The 19,888-nt window shown below is 33.2% G+C and overlaps 2 protein-coding genes across 2 annotated transcripts in view; both read left to right on the forward strand.

Annotated features, from left to right (window-relative positions):
• The first annotated feature begins 1,049 nt into the window (after positions 1 to 1,049).
• LOC119638614 (probable arginine--tRNA ligase, cytoplasmic) lies at positions 1,050 to 3,472 on the forward strand. Its single transcript, XM_038035483.1, has 5 exons — positions 1,050 to 1,203; positions 1,266 to 1,409; positions 1,470 to 1,873; positions 1,930 to 2,259; positions 2,323 to 3,472. The coding sequence occupies exons 1-5, from the start codon at positions 1,162 to 1,164 to the stop codon at positions 3,470 to 3,472; spliced, it is 2,070 nt and encodes a 689-aa protein (XP_037891411.1). The 5' UTR covers positions 1,050 to 1,161.
• Positions 3,473 to 6,120: 2,648 nt separating this feature from the next.
• LOC119638610 (oxysterol-binding protein-related protein 9) overlaps positions 6,121 to 19,888 on the forward strand; it is a 37,064-nt gene continuing 23,296 nt past the window's right edge. Inside the window, exons 1-5 of the mRNA XM_038035476.1 lie at positions 6,121 to 6,717; positions 12,474 to 12,602; positions 12,699 to 12,917; positions 13,020 to 13,097; positions 16,043 to 16,283. Coding sequence (XP_037891404.1) covers positions 6,577 to 6,717; positions 12,474 to 12,602; positions 12,699 to 12,917; positions 13,020 to 13,097; positions 16,043 to 16,283 — 808 coding nt within the window. The 5' untranslated portion in view covers positions 6,121 to 6,576. The remainder of the gene's footprint in view (positions 6,718 to 12,473; positions 12,603 to 12,698; positions 12,918 to 13,019; positions 13,098 to 16,042; positions 16,284 to 19,888) is intronic.

The following is a 19,888-nucleotide window of genomic DNA, read 5'->3' on the forward strand; positions in this document are numbered from 1 at the left end:
CGCACAGTAACAAAATATTAATGTCCCCTCGTCTGCATAAACCATCGGGCAAACGTTTCCGCGATCCGCCAAACAGCATGCATGCAAGTAATGGCCCTTTTTATATCATGCGAACCGATTATACTTGGAGCTAATGACTTTGCTGAACGATCATATAAATTTGGAGAAGCGGCCATACAACGAAATGTCTCCTCTTCTTCACTAGTTATATTACTGTAACGGGATATAGCTCCCGATCCTTCAGTATCCGCATATGTCTCATCTAAACTTAACAAAACGTTAACGGCCGGATATTCATAATGACGCGTTAAAGCCAGCAGTCGAGGTAAATCTTTATAACTGTCCGGACCAGCTACAACGTCTACGGATTTCTCCTTTTCCAAGACATATTGTTTCAATCGTTTTGCCATACAACCCAGTATAGAAATTTGCAAAGGCCCTCGTTTTGTTGATCGGTTATGGTTCAAGGCCTTAGATTTTGTAATCGATTCCATATTTTTGCTTCCGGTCCGTCTATTAGCCGCTATACCAGCGCACAGTTTAGCTTATGTCTTTTCTGCAGCTGTATAGGAAGATGGGAGAGCAAATGCATGGACAAGACTTATGTGCTCAAATTTTAATGATTTTAACGGCTTGCGAATTGTATACTGTACTATGAATGAATAAATAATTTACTAACTTTTCACGAATTTAAAATTTTTGTTTTGTTTCAGATGTTTGTAAGTAAGCAAATTAGCTCGTAATATATTTTATTTACAGCTTAAAGCTGTTTTTTCTCATAACTGAAGGCTTAATCAAGTAATACTAACGCAAAGCGTCGGCAGCAATTTTGCTTACATCGATTATGACAAGTTTGAAAGACCGGCCCGTCTCTCTTGTGAATACATAAAATTATAAAGTCGAATTTGAAAATGAAACCTGGTTAACGCCATACACAATTAGTGCATAGCACAGCGAATCAAAATAAACATCTGGCGAGTAATCACATAGCTCAAGTTTTTCATACGTGATAACACTACGGTGCTCATTTGCTGAATTGAAGAAGAAGAGCGTACAATCTGTCTTTCATACAACTGTTTGCGTGACAAATTTATGCCGACTGACTAAACTGTTTGGTAAAAGTTGAAGAAAAGGACGATTTCCTTGGTCGAACAAGCGAAAATGATTAGTTTAAAGCGTGAAATGGATACTTTAAATGAATTGGTAAGATCATATTTTATAATTGGATTGTTGCAATCAATAGTTTATTATTATTTCAATGAAAGGAACGCGCCACCAGCGAACTGCGTGAACAAATTGAGCGCACGAAAGAAAGTGAGATTTTGGGCGAACAGGATGAAGAACTGACTAAACTACAACTGGAAAACATGAAACTTAAACATCGTTTAGCTATATTAGAAAGGGTGAAGGTCAGTCAGTGATTAAGTTGCATTCCACTGTGAATACTGTCAAAAAATGTTATCTTTCAGACTTTAGAAGCTAAAAAACAATGCACTGTAACAGCGATTAATACCAACAATTTAACTGAATCTACATCTTCGTTTAATGCTATTGCCATACCTACGAAAATAGATGAAATGATTCCTATAAGTGCCCATCTAATCGATTTGTTTACGAATGCTATTGCTTCAGCTTTTCCGCATTTGGCTGGTACTTCAGCTGTTATAACGCCCGTTAGCTCAAATGCCGCGAAATTCGGTGATTATCAGTGTAATAGTGCTATGTCATTATCTAAAACTTTCAAGGCTGATCAGAGCAATAATAAATCCCCACGCGATATCGCACAAGAGATTGTAAAGCAAACCACCTCCAGCCCATTGATTGACAAGCTAGAAATAGCCGGTGCTGGTTTTATAAACGTTTTCTTAAACAAGTATAAGTGTAAGCGTACGAATTTGGGGCTCGTATAAACTTTAAATTTTTTTTTAGATCTTATGCTGTTAGTGCTTTGACCAATACATTACGGATGGGTGTTAAACCGCCTCAAGTAAAACGCCAACGGATTTTAGTAGATTTTTCTTCTCCAAACATCGCCAAAGAAATGCATGTGGGACATTTACGATCTACCATAATTGGTGAATCAATTTCACGTTTGTTGGAATTTTTAGGCCATGATGTTCTGCGGATTAATCACTTAGGAGACTGGGGAACTCAGTTCGGCATGTTGATTGCTCATCTAGAGGAACGATTTCCTAATTTCCTGAATGAAAGTCCACCCATCGGGGATCTGCAAGCGTTTTACAAGGAATCGAAGAAACGGTAGGCTCATTTATATCGCTTTTTAAAAATTTTCCGTAAAAATGTTTTCGAAAATTTTTTTAGATTCGACGAAGATGAAGAATTTAAAAAACGTGCTTATAATCGCGTCGTGGAGTTACAAAGTGGAGAGGCAAATTCTACTAAGGCATGGAAATTGATATGTGATGTTTCTCGGAAAGAATTCCAGAAAGTTTACGAACGTTTGGATGTAAAACTTTCTGAGAAGGGAGAGTCGTTCTATCAGTCCCGTATGGTTGAAATTGTAAAATTCTTGGAACAGAATAATTTCTTAGAATTGGATGAAGGCCGAAAGATAATGTGGCCCACTGATGAAAAAACTGGAATACCTTTGACTATTATTAAGTCTGATGGAGGTTTTACGTACGATACTTCGGACATGGCAGCTATACGTTATCGATTGGAGGAAGAAAAAGCTGAATGGATTATTTATGTTGTAGACGCTGGTCAGAATATACATTTGCAGAATGTTTTCTCGGCCGCAAAGAGATGTCGCATTTTGCATCCATGCTACCATCGAGCTGATCATGTACAGTTCGGTGTTGTTTTGGGAGAAGATGGTAAAAAGTTTAAAACTAGGTCCGGTGATACGGTAAAGTTAACAGATTTACTTGACGAAGGATTAAAACGGTCCTTAGCTAAGCTCAAAGAAAAGGAACGCGAAAAAGTTTTGACACCCGAAGAATTAAAAGCTGCCCAAGAATCAGTGGCTTACGGTTGCATTAAATATGCCGATTTGAGTCATAATCGCCTCAACGAATATGTATTCTCCTTTGATAAAATGTTGGAAGATCGTGGCAATACAGCCGTCTACTTGCTATATGCTTACAGTCGCATTTGCTCTATCGCACGTAATAGCGGCAAGGATTTCTCCCAAGTCAATAATGTGCTCGAGACAGTTAAAATTGAATTGGAACATGAAAAAGAGTGGAAGCTGGCAAAATCTTTATTAAAATTTCCCGATATTTTGTTGAAAATCTCGAAGAGCTTACTGTTGCATTTATTATGCGAATATTGTTATGAAGTTTGTACGACATTTTCAGAATTCTACGACAATTGCTACTGCATTGAGAAAGACAAGAGCGGTGTAATAACCAAGGTGAACTGTAGCCGTATTTTATTATGCGAAGCTACTGCATTGATACTAAGGGAATGTTTTAATATTTTGGGCTTAAAACCAGTGGACAAAATCTAATTGGAATAAAAAAAAGCTCCAGATATGGTAGCCCATTTTCTATATTTTTTACACATCTGTTCATGTTTACAGTGATTTTTTTACTTCTAGTTCTAACCATAAATTTTTGTTTAGATCCTCCTGTAAAACAATGTGGTATCCCGGCTGCCTATTGTGTTTATTTTCAGGAGTTTTTAACCCGAAAACGAAAAACGCCTCACTAAGGTTGCCCGCTCCCTGTTATAATACAGCAAGCAACTTGTGGTTAACTTGCCGAGCATTCAAAAAGAAAAGCATATTTTACGAAAGTGAAGCCATGTTAAAAATGCAAATTTTACATGAGCTCTACATTGCTTTTGTCCGATTCTTTATCCCAGTTCAAGATCAAAGGCTTAATTATTTTTATATTCATTTAATCGGACTGAGCGGCGAGTAGGGAAAGAATCTCAACTAACAATTCAATGATAAGTTTAAAACTGATTTTGGTTATGAGCTTATTTCGGGCGATGAAGCTATAGACGGGAGCAAATTGTCCTTACTCATTGGAATTTCTTTCTTCGTTTTTTTTTGTTTTTGCGTTAGCGACCTCTGTATTGTCATATCAATGTCAATCTTACAAAGTATAAGAGGTGTAGCAGAACCATATATCCAGCTGCTACGATTTTTTTGCACCACTTCTTCGCATTTAACTGATATGATCATGCCATTTCTGTTACTTCGTCCCATTTAACAGATATGCTCATGCTGTCATATTGCTGTGATTGAAGCTTATTATGTGTACTACATAGAAAAGCAACCAGTACGTCCCAGTTTACGTATTACGCAAACCGTTTATTAACCTTAACAGACATAAAAGATGCATTTGAAATTATTGAAGACGTAACTAAGGAATTGCTGAATTAATTTGCACTCAAAAAGATAAGACGAAGCGATTTTAGTCTTACCCAAATTAGATAAAATGAAAATGAATTTTATTCTTCGTATCGAAAGGTAAAGCAAATTATTCCATCTTTTAAAATCTCTAAGATTTGAGTTTATTTTAATCTTCACATTTTACGATGTTAACGTTGGGAAACAAAACTTTAAACTAAAAATATTGGTGCTATATTATCCCTTATTTGTTTACCCATCTGCCTTAATTGCGAGAACACTTGTTCGAGGCGCTGAAGAATCTCAATCATCGCTTTCCTAAGTTTGCACTTTGTAATATAACCAGATGTAGGGAGCTACATAAACTTCGTGGATCTTATCATTTTTTTTGGATAATAACTGCTTTTGCTCTCTTCCATTAAAAAGCGCGTGCGACCTTAGTAAATAAACAGAATTAATGCTTTTCATCTCCTTCCAATAAATATCATTGCATATTTTTTTTAATTGGAGCGACCAGTCCTCTGTAACCACGGCTCTAACGGAAATCCACTATCACCTAAAAATATTTGAAATATAAAGGTACGTGAATATACGCATTCATCAGGTAGCAGTTATTCTGCCACGGATTTGGCCGGTAACGGCGACAAACGTTCGGATAGTTTTAAATAGAAAGGTAAACTGGAATCGTTTAAAACTTCCAGTGAGAGAATTTTTCAATTCGGTAAACATTCGTCCTCATCCTCTCGTAGTTTACCCAAACCCAAGGGTTCAAATCTCAAATATGGTTGAATTATCAATAAAGGCGATAGCCTTAGGTGCTAGTGCTTTAAGACTTTAATGTTGGAATTTATTTCTTTCTAAATTAATAATAAAATATTCTTTTATTTACCAAATGCTTCTAAAAAAATATTCATCGAATTAGTAAAGCATATTGAATTATTTTTACATCAAAAAACCTGAACCCATTAATCGTTCTATGTAAAGTAACCGTCTCAGCGTATAATTTTTAATACTTAAAAATTTCAAAGAGATCAAAAATATAAAGGAGATAATTCACCTTTGCGTAAAATTAATCCTGTGCTAACATTTTCTCATCCTGATTGTGAATACTAGGTTACCGAATTTTTTGAACTTCTACAATTGGGCAATTATTCTTTGCTATTGACCTTTTAAGGGTCACAAATTTATTGGCTTCATCCATCTTAACTCGACTTCCAAAAAAAAGATTTGTATTTTCAGAAATCTATGATGAAGAAATTGCCGAGGAAATATCTCATGAGTTATGGCAGGAAGCATGTTGGATTGTTATAAACGCTTATTTCGAAGAAAAGGGACTGCTACGCCAACAACTAGACACTTTCGATGAATTCATACAAATGTCTCAGAAACGCTTTGGTGGGGTTTTTTCATAAATTTTTCATGGTTGGGGAATTTTAACAAAGTTAAGTGTTTCAATAATTTATTGTACAAGACAACGCCACGAACATCAGTAGGAAATCGCATATGATCGGCATAAACTTTTAACACACTTCTAAATACAACGAATTTTTCTTTAGTATAGGTTTCCATTTTTGTTCCGCAGAGGTAAACAAATTTTGTTCATTATTTATCGATCCATCCATTATCCATTACTATTATCGCGTAAAAGGACTTGGCTGACTTTACTTAATCAAGACGATCCCAAAAAAAGGGGATTTGTAATTTGCTATCAAATTTATAGTCACGGCATTCGGCAACCCTTAGCTGTTGTCAGTTGTCAAATTCGCGTTTAGAAGTAAAGGCAGAAAATTTTTTGTTCGTTTAAATAAATATTGTTCTTTTTTGTTCGTTTCAAAAAGTTAGTCAGATATATTTGGCTTTACAAGACATTATTAACTAAAATAAAAAAATAAAACGATTGTGTTTAAAAATGGAAATCGCGGCAACCTAAGCACTGTCTTCATAATCTGAAACAGGCACCCACACTCATATACCAAAACATTGTTCGTATAACAATAATTTGTTTAGTAAATTTTTCTTCTAATGAAATATTTTATGAATAATAAAAGAGGACAAAAAACTATAATTGTTTTACGTAACATAATTTATTAATACACAAATATTATATGAATTGTGTGCAAAGATATTTGTGTAAAATAAAGGGGCAAATTGCGTCACCATAACTAAAATTGCACCAATAAGACAAAGGAACGGAGATTTTTGCAGCCCCGGTTAACAAGTGCACTGTTGCTGTTGTGTAGCATATCTTGTTCACAATGACTTCTGGTGTTGGTGGTGTTAATAGCGGTGCTGGAACATTGGAAGGTACTCTCAGTAAATGGACCAATGTTATGAAGGGCTGGCAATATCGTTTTTTTGTTCTGGATGAAAATGCTGGCCTGTTATCATATTATACAGTAAGTGAGATATTGTACGTGTTGAATACTTTTTTATTATTCTTGTGTAAATATGAAAAAACGCGAATACATATATGTTTGCAGATATTTACGTATATTTATATATTTGCACTTTGTTAGATAAAGTTAATGCAGAAAAATTTATTTATTTAAAGAGATAACGCAATAAGTGCCGCGTAATCCAGTCAATATGAACCGCACATATTCCATTTTTGTCCTGAGGGTCATAGGAACGATAATTATTTATTTCATCTAATTAAAAATTTTTAAACGTTATGGATGAAAATTAAGAAAACGTAGACTAGAATTTATTCCATCGCATTACTTTACTTTCTGTTTATTGGAGTAAAAATTTACGAACTTTAATTCTAATGGAAATCTAAATGTGCTGAATACCTACAAAACAATTAGGCAATTTTTATGATATTCTAAAGATAAAGCGAATTGCTTATGTACGTTTCTTGGAGAAAGTTTTAAAAAAAACAAAATCTGCATAAAACCAATACGTTCGGACAAAGAAGATATAATATCTTGTAGAAAATACAGGAACAGCCCGTCGCGAAGCAGCACCTCTGCCCTCTTAGAACAGTCGCGGCATGAATTCGCTAAGATAGAAAGCAAATACTCAGATTTGCTTGTCTGCATTTCGAACAAGGCAAGCCCCGCTAAGAACTGCAATTTAGAAAGTCTTGCTAGAGTGTATGTATGCCTAGACCGGTATAGTTTAGAAGGAAACTTTTATATATAACTCTTGATCAGAGCCAAAAATTGGACTAATCTAGACATATCCGTCTGCCAGTCCCTGTGAAGACTGAGATACGCATTCTCATTCTTCTCATCGCATAGTGACCTTTAATTTTTGGAAGAATTTTGGGAATTCTTGCACACTTCTATTAAAAACTAACCAAATCAGTTTAATGATGTAACCCCGTACCTAACAAAGTGCAACTCAAAAGAAAGAAAAAGGGTTGTCATTAAACTGGCTTAGTATCTTAAGCTTATATCATAAATGCATGCCTCTGAATCCTGGCCGTAACAATCGCAAGAGTTTTCCATTTAAAAAAAAAATGTCAAAATCTATAACGTTGTGAAGCCAGAAATCAAATCAAAATCGTTTCCGCTTTCTGAAATACAAGTAAATGGCATCAAAACCTATTTCTGGTTCATCGTTCAATTGCATTATTTTTATTTAAGCCGCTTTTCTTGGCGTCTCTTTGTATGCTTTCTGATAAAAGTCATAAAAGCCATAAAATATAATTATAACAAAGAATATATACACATATATCAAGGTGTTCGTCACATGTTGAGTGCAAAAAGTTAAATGCACAACCGATTGGACGACCAGGATAACAAATTGTATCATTTGTATAATCGTGAGAGATTTCTTAAAAAATATAAAACGCCTCATCGTCTGCGCATTCAATACGGCGGCCATCAGATAATAGATATACATGATAATGTGAACAAAACAGTTCATACTGAACGCAATGAATACCGCTTCGGCTGCATTGTATAAAGGTATATATAAAAATATTTCTTTTTAAAAACAAGATCGCAAACTAAAATTTTCTCTTCATACTAACCGGGAAGGAAACGGAAACAATAATAGGTTAGAATAACCACCATCATATGATGAAAGAGATGCAAAGGTGAAACTTGATTTTGTTTTTTTCTCAGCACAAAAAACACCGTTTCAACCAGTTCGTAATTTTTGAGAAACCATATACGGCTAGCTATATCGTTGAACTCTGCCGCGCGTTCCGCAGTGTGGTAAATTATATTACAATTTTGGGAATTCAGAAGGTTCCATTGAGAAAAGTTCCACATCTAGGAAACAATTCAAATAATCTTAAAATATGTGAACTATGAAAAGCAGAAGAAGAGAGAAATATTGTTTACTTACTTTAATAATAACGTGAACGCAACATATAATTTGCGTAGCATTGTAAACAAATAGAACCGTTTTCAATTGATAAGCTGGACGGTTTTTCATTAAGCTGAAAGTAAATTTTAGATGCGATTAAGAATGCATAGATCTAAGAAGAGCATATATAGTTAGGAATTCAAAAAACGTAAATCGTTTTCAAAACTAGTTTTCCTAAAAAAATTGATTGTTTCTAGTTTTTATTTAATTGTGTTTAAATGTGCTCACATTTGGATTACAGATTTTAAGAAATATGTTCACATCCTTCACACATGTTCAGTGATAGACAAGAATATGAAAGAGACGTCAGCGTTCTTACGAGATTATTCCAGTTTCTTCCACATTGTGAAAGAGAGTTTCTTTATCTTTTACGACTGTGGCAAGGCGACAAATATACGAGCTTATAAAAATGAAAATTTTTTATTAGAAGTAGGTGTACGTCATCAGAATCTCAAAAACTGGACCAGCTAGGAAAAAAAAGTGTTTACAGCCATTTAAAGGTCTTGTTATAAAAATAAAAGGCCCCAAAACGGTTGGGAACATTACATGGCTAATAACGGTTCCTTTGAAGATTGAAAATTAAAAAGGATCAATATGACGTACTCAGTAGCTCTAGTGCTAAAACACACACGTTTCGATAAAATCAAAATCAAGTGAAAAAGTACCGTAGTTTTCTTTTTGTTTGCTTTTTTTAAATGCCACCGAAGGTATGTCATGTTATTAAATGTATGCCTTGGTAAATTCGCGAAGCACATCTATGTTCTCTACCAGTCCTCTTTTCCCTTCTATTGAAAAGATATCTATGAGCTTAAAACTTTGTTCGAAACAAGTCGTTTTTCAAAAGCGCTTTTAACGTTCGTCAGATTAAATTCAAAGATCAATGCAATTGCTCCATAAATAAGCTGATAATGGTAAACCAACTAATCTTTTTTTTTTTCTTCTCTAAATTATCAGCATGACTTTATTGTAGAACTTAGAGTTAATTTTAAAGTTTCTCGATTCTTTCGCGGGGGCTATTTAAGAAGATTAACAAAAACTCAAGAAGGCCAAATAAGAAGTTATGGTCTTATGTTTGTAGCCTTAAATGTTTGCTTTTTGTACTGTATGGAAGTAGCAAAGTAACAAATCGAATAAATAAAATGTGCCTACGTTTTGCAGCCAAATATCATATATAAGCAAATGATGGACTTTAAAAAGTACAGCTTAAGCTTTGCTATCCGTGCCTAAAATATGACGATAGCTTGTAATAGTCAGAACATTTATTTTTTTGTTGCTCTTTTACTTCTTTTCTGAATTTTCTCATTTCATATTTTTATAAAAATAATATTGTGATCAAAAAGTAAAGAAGTTAAATTGCGCGGATATATCGAATATTAGAAATATTCTTTTCGAAATTGATTTGATACAAGAGACTTAATTAAAAGAAGAAAAAACTAATTTGGTCTAACTTTTTGGACACAAAAGTACTTTTTGATGATTGTCTTGTTTTGGCCCCCTTAGCATTCCATATAAATAGTCGTTCGACTTTTATTATTCAACGAAATAGAAATTTCTATCTACAGTTTTAACGGATCCTTCGGCTAGAGATGTCCTTTTAAATTTCGCGACATTTCACAATTAAAATCTGAGAGATGTTTGCAGATATGAATCAACACGAATTCAATAATAAAAATGGAAAAAAGTGAAGCTATAACATCTGGTGATCCTTCAGAAATCCCAGAAAACTGTTCGAACAATCTTCATAAATATAAAAAATGGTAGCTTGATCCGGCTGTTCAATTGAAGACTATACCTTTTTCGTCTGTCACGATACTGACTGCGTCTTTGTGGCCTAAAATTGATCTAGGCGACTTATATTTTCAGCAGAACATTACCATCTCCCACATAAGCGAGGAAGCAATAACTCTATTGTGCAAAAAATTTTAACGTCCCACCTAAAAACGCTTAATGAAACATACTACCTATTCCTAATTCAGTATAGGAATGTAAGATTGAAGATTGTCTTTTATATTCATCAGTCGTAGCTTCAAGTTGCATTACTTTTGCGTTACCTTGATATTGGGGAGTTTTCTAGCAGTGCGACTTATTTTAATCAACAAATTTTTAACAAAACCGATGCTTCGAGAGTCAAACCTGTTTTTGTGCGGTAGATAGGGACCGCAGAAAAAAAACCGCACAAAAAAAAATATTCAAAAACTTCATAAATAGCTATAAGAAATAATTTTTCAAAGCATATTAAAGAAAATTTTGCGGTAGAGAGGGACCGCATAAAAAAAGTCTCACTTAGAAAATATGTCAAAGCTTTACGAAATAGCAAGAAAGTGCTTTCCAAACAAAATAAATAATTAAATTACACATTGAAACATTTAAAAAAATTGTAATTTCTAATTTTAAACAAGGAGAAATTTTCAAAATGTACATAATTCAATATGTACTACTCGTCGTAGTTCAAAACACTACTTGTACATTAGGATGCTCTAAACAAGGATGACCGGGTGCATTGTCAACAATTGACAACACTTTAAAAGGAAGACCCATTTCTGTCATATATTTTTCAACTTCTGGTACGAAACAATCGTTGAACCATGTTGTAAAAACAGCTGATGTGACCCATGCTTTTTTATTGGCCATGAAGTGCACTGGAAGTTCAGCTAAATTTATGTCTTTTAGCGCGCGTGGGTGCAAAGCTTTATTTATAACAAGTGGTTTTAACATTCTTGCACCAGATGCATTACTACAAAGATGGAATGTAATTCGATCCTTTGCAGCCTTAAAACCACTTGCAGCTTTCTCAGACTTGGCGATGAACGTTCGGCTAGGCATCTTTTTCCAAAATAACCCAGTTTCATCTGCAATGTGTCGATATTCATATATCGCACAAAAAAAAGAATCGCACAAAAAAAAAGCGCATAAAAAAAGACCGCACAAAAACAGGTTTGACTGTAGTTAGTCGTAGAGTGTTCCTAGAATAGCGCCATTGATCGACATTAAATTTTTGACTCAGCCATTTAACCCAATGGACACTTAACACAATTATAAGACAATAGTAAAAGTGTCTTAGCCTTAAGATAATCTTACTTGGAGAAAGAAAGCTATAATCGATCAATAGGAAGATTCTTAAACACATTCGATATTTACTTTAATTTGGGAAATAATCTTTAGATGCAGGAGTTTTAAGGCAGAAATATGCATGCATATTAATATAGAGAGAAATATATATTTACCTCGGTCCAATTTTCAAGACAAATGCCAAATAGAAGACCAGCATAGGTCCAATGTACCACCATGACAAAGTGTAAAGGTATTTTCTTTCTAGATATCGCGAGTAACAGAAAAGTACATATGTTTGATATAAATTTTTACTCCTTTTCATTAATTGATTATACTAACGCAGGTTCTCCTCCATAATCATAATTAATTTTTTTTTTATCCTTTTTCGAAATTTTTCAAATCGTTTTATTTGTATTCTTAGCAAGCACTTGAGTTGAAATCGGAATATCAGCGAAAAGCTGCTAATGCACTCCCGTGTCGAATTAACACTAACCTCTTCGCCAGAATGTAAACTTTTTATAATTTCGATTGTAAATGAATATTCGAACTTAAATGAAATTGCAATAATTAATTGTTAGATTATTAATTAAACATTTAAGCTAAAATATGAATGTGAGAGGTTTTGAATGTGCAGGAAGTGAGGAGGTAATGAATATATAGGAAAAATTGAAAATTGAATTAATTAATGGCCTTAGTATGCAAAATTGTGCATATTAAAAAAATTTAAAGTTCCTTACTCTTTGTTTATTGCTTACTAACGGTTAAATTTCATTTTTTACAGTCTAAAGAGAAAATGATGAAAGGTGTACGACGCGGTTGTGTACGTTTAAAAGATGCGGTCATTGGTATAGATGATCAAGAGGATAATACATTTACCATTACCGTAGATCATAAAACGTTTCATTTTCAGGTAAGTAAGAATAAAGATTCTCAACATATTTATTCGAAATTTGAAGGCGTTTTTTTGTCGCTTTTTTGCTTTCATTCTTTACTTGCTCAATACCAGGCTCAACACAGCGAAGAACGTGAAAAATGGGTTAGACGATTAGAGGATACTATACGACGTCATGCTAATCGTTCGCGAATGTGGGAGAGTCAAAGCACTTTCTATTTGGGTGGCTATCATAAAGACTCTAGTAATAAACGTGCCAATTATTTGGAAATATTAGGTAGACGTGTTTCCGAAGCGGACGCATATTTGCAATTAATGATTGAGCAAACAAATGTTAGTATCTTTTTCCATTACTATAAATAAACCTTGAAATTTATCATCTGATAATAATTTAGTAATCATTATATTTATCTAATAGAAATCATAAATTTACAGATAATTGAGAAACGCATTGCCGCCATAACGGATCCTAATGAAAAACAAAAATGTAAAGCTTTACAAGACAATGCTAGTGTAAGTAATTTTATAAACATGTCTTATCTTATCAAGTATCAATCAACATATATTTTAGTTGAGCAATTGCTTTTGGGGTTTCCTCACTAACACTTCGTAGTATAATATATTGTAAATTGAACTTTAGATTTGATTTTTTTTTAACAATATTTACGCTTAACTCATTATTAACGTATTCGTAACGTTTTTTTGCGGTTGACTCAACAATATTTCCGCTTACACTTGGCGTCTTATCTTACTTGTTCTCTGAACGCATCCTTCCACTTGTATATAAGTAATTAACTTTGTTATTAAGCAAAATTTAAACATTTTATGTTATTATAAATACGCATCTGCAATTCCACCATAAAACATTTTTCTTAGCAATCGAAATTAATTAACTGACGCATGTCACTTTTTGACGTAAATTTCTCATTGTATTGAAAAAATTACATTAATTCGTTTATTTCATTTCATATTCATATCGCAAAAACTTTGCAAAAATATGAAAAGCGATTGAATGAATTATTTTTAGGAGAACCCTTTATACCCTATACCTTAAATCCATATATAATTGCGAAGTATTAAATTAATGACGAAATATATAAAATAGATTAATTACGTTTAGCTAAAAAGCGTGAGGAAACTAAAGCATACGTGCAGGAAAAATTTCGATTGGCTATGAAAAGAGAAAAAGAACCTACGCAACGCTTAGAATCTTAGAATTTAAAAAGGAATTGTTAAACATGTTTATTACTTATGAACAACTGGATGAAGCCATTGAATATGCGCTTGCCATGACTTGCAAGGCAACAAGTGTCGAGGCCGCTCTAATGTGCCAATGAATACTGAAACTGTGAAAAAATATATTTTCTTTTATTTATCTAAGTTTGTCCCCATAGATGAGGAAGACAAGACCAAGACCGTCTCGGAACATTGAAAAAATAAAAACTGATGGCTAAAATTGTTCCATTCATTTAAAAATGCAACACGATTCAATCACCTTGAAGTAGAGCTGTTCAATTAAGGATTTTCTAGATGAGCGAAATGCTTCTTGCAACAAACAAGCGTCGCAAAGCGTTGTCTAAACCACGCCGTAGTATTTTTCCATCTATAACATACGCCCATCCATTATTTCAATTTCATATCCTCACGGGCGGCCTCATATCCGATATGAAAGAATTTTTCGAGAAAACAAAGTTCGTTGAATCTATCTCCTTGTTACCACCATCATGCCCTCTTTTTCTCCCCTTACAGCCATCGGCCCGCGCATGAATTGAGCAATTTCCCATACATCTCTATACATATTGCAAGTCTCTGTCAATTGTCTCAAGATGTATACGATGACATTATTTGGTAGCGAAGGTCCAAAGTTGACAACTTTAGCAATACGGGGGAATTTGAATTGGAAATGCGAATTATGCGAATAAAATAATTATTTAATGTAATTATATACTGATTTTTACCGTCACCTTTCCCTATTTGACATGTGTGTGTGTGTCTGTGTTTGTGCTAAGATTTACACCAATGTACGATATGGATTCAAAGTTAAAAATGTTTTTGCTGATTATGGACCCAGTAGCAAATATCTTGGGAAAACTTTAGATCAATATCTGTTTAGGATCGTAAAATGTATTTTTATGTATTTGCGAGCTTGATTGTGAGCGAAACGTCAAGTATTCGAACAAATGATGATAGAAGGGTAGGAGGACCTGTCTAAAAGGATTCAGAATTTTATTTTCCGAGAGTTTCCAAAAAAAAAAGAAGAAAACTTGCTCCCGGGTTGTGTTGTATTAACCAAAATTTACGCGAAATGGGGCGAAAATGCTAATTGTTTGATTGTGATCTGTTTGGAAGATTCTTACAAATTAGAAAATTTAGGAAATTTGAACTGAATTATAACTGTTAAGTGACCCGCTTGAATAGGCAAAGGATCTCGACTAGCAACTCAATGTTTATGGGATCGAATCTGTAGTGCGATAGACGTTTCAATTAAGCTGATAACCTTAGATGCTGGTGCTTTAAGATTTGAGTCTGACAATATGTTTCTTTGGCTAAATTCCTCATCATAATAATAATAATATAAGACTTAAGTGTTGAATTTTTGCTTTTTCTCTCGTTGAACAGCACTTGTAAGAAATCTTAAATTTTTATATTAATTTTCGCGATCGTAAGGATTGCCCAAAAATGCCCATGGATGGACAGACAGATTTCCGCAAATTTGCCTTGCGTATTTAATTATGTCTTATATCATTTTGAACTTTTATTTTAATTGCTTCGAGGACCTTTCATAATTATTCACCACATAGCTACTCACGAGTTAAGCCTCCGTCTTCAACTCAATGAGTAACATACGTTAGAACGTTTCACGTATCTACTATAGCTATTTTTGCGAATATAATTTTTTCTTTTAAAAAATCGAAATAAATAAAAGTCGTGATGTCTTGACTATATATATATACATCGCTTACAGCTTAAAGACCCTCAAGGATTATTTTGTCGATTACAACATTTATTCAATCTTCTATTGCAGTCTTAAATTAAAGTTGCTAAAAATTTAATATAAATTAATTTTCATAAAATCTTAAATGTGTGCATAACTACACCTCTAGGCTCGCAAGGTAAGCTCAAAAGCAGGAAACATGCTTGAATCTGTGATAAATAACAGCAATTAACTTTATTACCCACGTGTATATCGTCGTGACGAGCATTTGCAAATGTATGGGTGAAGGGAATATTCTTAATATTACTTAAGTGCATACAGTTGACACCTGTTAATTGCCTACATTGTCGTCAGCCTATGCAAATGCATTTTACGTTACGTACCTAATAATATCAAATAACCTTCACAATCGAATACGACGGGAATTATAGCAGATTTCTTTAAAAATATTATATTATTGTTGCTCTTTTAAAAATTAAACTTGTTTTTTTTTTTATTTTTTTTATATCTATACAATTTTTAGGCCATGTTGGATCACATCAAACATTCAATAGTAAGCCTACAAATTGCTAAAAATATGGCAAATCCTATTAACGGCATTTATAATGGTCCCGTTGTCGGCACCTCAACAAAATTGCTAACAGAAAGCGGTACATCCGAATCGTCGATAGCGATAGATCCGATCGATGCAAGTGTGGACAGTATTGCGATTTTGAAAGCTCCCGCAATGATGCGTGACGACGATAGCTCTACGACAGAGAATGGTAACTATTCGAATTTTGAAAAAAAACAAAAAATTGCTTTTTTAATTTTTTTTTTTTTTTTTTTTGTTTTTCCTATGCAACAACTTGAGATGCGTTGTTAAGGATAATCCTTGTGAGAATTTCACTTAGTTTATGTTTGCATACATTTATATATATATATATACATATATATATATGTGTGAAATAGAAGTGAATGTGAAATAAAAGTTACACTTAATTCTCTTTTTGAACGATGGATATGAGTTGATTTAATATAATCTGTCCGTCTGCGTGTCTGTGCGGTGTGTGTTGTTGGCACTCTCCTGGTCGCAAAACTGCACGCAGCTTCGTATTGAAAATGGCTCAAGTCGTCCAGACCAGAAACACGCAGTGGAGCGTAAATTAAACGAAACTCACTTTCTTTTTAACAATAATTTCTGGATTTTTGCTCGTTACTCGGAAATTATTAAAGTTAGAAGGTTGAAGTTTTTCACATTTACTTTACGAAGCACTCTGCTCCTTACGTGGAAAAAAATGGCCATGCCTTTGCAAAGTTACAGGTGATTAAATTCTGTTTTTTTTTCACTTTTTTGAGGTTTTATGCTTATTTATCAAAACGCAAACACGACAGAATATTTAAAACTATTTTGTACACTCCTGTACACTCTGCCTAAAAATGGATTAATTCTAAGATGAATATGGTAGATACGGCGATTATTTTTTCCTTAATACCAGCTATATGGGTATCAAACAGAAGAAGTAGTGGTGGGCCCATGCCGAATATAACTTTCTTATTTGTTAATTACACGATCTTTTGGTTGGATCTGTGGCAACTGATATGATTTTCGTTAAAATCGAGTTTCTTTAAATGGCCAAAAAAAAAAAAAAAAAAAAAAACAGATAATGGGCAAGAGTGTAGCTTATCATCAAGATTGCAAATATATATATGATTTTATTCTCTTGTTGGCAAAGAGATATTGTAGAAGAAGTTTGCCGAATCGAATTCTCCTAAGAAAATTAGACAATTCATTAAAATCACTATTAAATAATTAAATCGCTGATTGTAGGTTGGAATGTCATATGAGGCCAAAGAAAATCCCTTGCAATCCGGCTAAGCTCTCTAAGTAAGCTGGCAGTCAAATAATGAAGGAAGGAATGCATCTGAACTTAGGCACTCTTCGCAAGTATATCGCAAAGGTTTAATAAGCTGAAATGAAGAAAGTAGAAAAAAATGAATTAATTGTTTGCTTACCTCCTTCTAAACTCTTATACGTTCCCATGATTAAATCACAATTTTTGATATTAAAAATGGTAATATAATGTTATACGAAGATTATATATATGTATGTATTTATGACTACAGGGATAACTAGCTGAAGCAAGCTTAGTTAAATGCAGCTTTGGGTGTATCTTGTCAAGCACTAATAATATAAGGATCACATGGAAAGATTTGAGTTTTTCTACCTGGTTACACGAGAGAGAACAATATTTAACAAAAATAATTCAATATTTTAATTTTAATATAGGTTTCTTTCTTAGTGGAAAGTTATTGTCTTCCTTCTAAATTTCCAATAGATTTGTTTAAAATTTTGCGTCCAGAAAGAATATGTATGCAAATGTGTTACAAGTCGATTGACCCACTTACTATATCCCTGCCATGTGCTGTTGTTGAATAGAAAAAAGCTTATTTTTTATTACTTTGTGTGCATACTTTCTTTCTTTAACTGAGTTGTGCTGTTGCCTCTTTCTCCTTTTCGGTTATGAATAAACTAATTTACGATTATTTGAATACCATTGACATTGTGTACACAATATTTAAACAAACAGAGACCTACATATATTTATAAACTTTTCACTTCCGCATCCTTTACTAGCCGCTATTGTGATTATTTAAGTATATATTACATTTTCTTTTTGGTTTTTGTTTTTTTTTTTTTTTGTCATTTATACACATTAAAATGCGCTGTTCCGTACGGATATAACATTTATCTCTTCACTCTCCTCTGAACATGCGCTTGACCGGCTTTTTATTTTTGTTTTCGTTCTTTTCTTTTTGTTTTTGGTTTTTTTTTTTTGTGTTTTTTTTTTTTTGTTCTTCAACCCCATTACCACCATTCGATATAGATTTAATATTATGTCTGCATTATAAAAATACACGTAGTTCAGTGCGATTTTGTTGGTGTTGAAGTAAAGTTTTCTTTTCCAAGACAAGAAGACAAGTAACGCACAAAAACTAACCAAAAGATTATGTGACACATTTTTCTATTTCATTCCGTGAGCAAAGTTGTAATAATTTTAATTTAATAAAAAAAAAATTTAATTTTTTTTTCTCATTAAAAGTTAACTAAAATTTAAATTTTCACAAAAGATGGTTGAATGAAAAGAAATATTCTTTTTAATATTAAAATTATAATATATATGTAATTATGCAATTAAAATAGGCAGTTGTTAAACTTGACTTTGGCAAAAAAAAAAAAAAAAAAAAATCTTAACTCGAAAAAAGCTGTTTTGCATAAATAATTGGATATAACAATGAAGTCACTTCGGACATTTGCGGAATAATAATTTTCGATTTACTATAATGGATAAGACAGATAACTGTGATATGTGTGTGGAAAATGGTGAAACAAAATAACGGATATATCGAATTATGTTGGGCAAAGGTAAAAACATTAACGTATTGGTTACATATCCAACGATCACTCAAAGAGCCCATGATCTCTTAATCTATGTGTTATATAATTTCGTAACATTTTATCTGATGGCAAATGTGTAAGCATTTACTTGCACTATACTAACTATATTAAGGATTGGCGATCAATCATTAATTTTAAGAAATGCTTAACTTACTTTGGATTACATAATTAGACCGATTTGCGGAAGGTCTTGTAAGATTCGCCGTAAGATAGCATTGCGAGATTTTCAAGTTTTGCAGTTTTTCCAGCTTTTTTCAAGGGTCCCCTTAAATTTATTATTGTTTTTATCAATTTTTCGACGAATTAAAGAAATTCTTAGACTAAAAAGAAAAAGTTGGTGGGAGTCACATAGGCTACCAGCTCTATTGTCCTCAAATTTAATATATATGACTGCTGCCAAAACTTGGATATATTGGAAAATTTTATTGAAAGTCTTTCAATTTAAGAGCGGTATAAAAATCGAAATAAGGATGCACTTTGAGACGTCACTAATCCTTATATATTATAAATTATTAAATACAGTTTGTCCTCTGTTTTATAAAGGAGTACGTATTGTTGTAATAAGTTCGCAAAGAAAAGTTTAAAAAAAAAAAAAACTTAGCTTTTCTGAAAAACGAATGAAAACCCTGTAGGGGGACACGGCCCACGAATGTGATGAAAACAAGCGTCACGATCGGTCACGATCTGCATTTATCGGATCTCCTCATAAAGTTTTATCATAACAGACGTGTGTTTGCCATAGTAAAGTATTTTAGAAAATAGTTATGTAATTTTGTCACGTCGTTTTATAACAACCTAAACTCAGATTACACGTACAATGTGTTTGGCGAATAGTTATACTAGTGTATCGCTCAAGAGGTGTGCGTCGTTAACTGGTTAAACAACTCCACTTCTCATCGCTATTCCTATAACAGTAGTTCAAAATAAGGT

The sequence above is a fragment of the Glossina fuscipes genome, unplaced genomic scaffold (genome assembly GCF_014805625.2).
Source record: "Glossina fuscipes isolate IAEA_lab_2018 unplaced genomic scaffold, Yale_Gfus_2 91, whole genome shotgun sequence".
Lineage (NCBI taxonomy): Eukaryota > Metazoa > Arthropoda > Insecta > Diptera > Glossinidae > Glossina > Glossina fuscipes.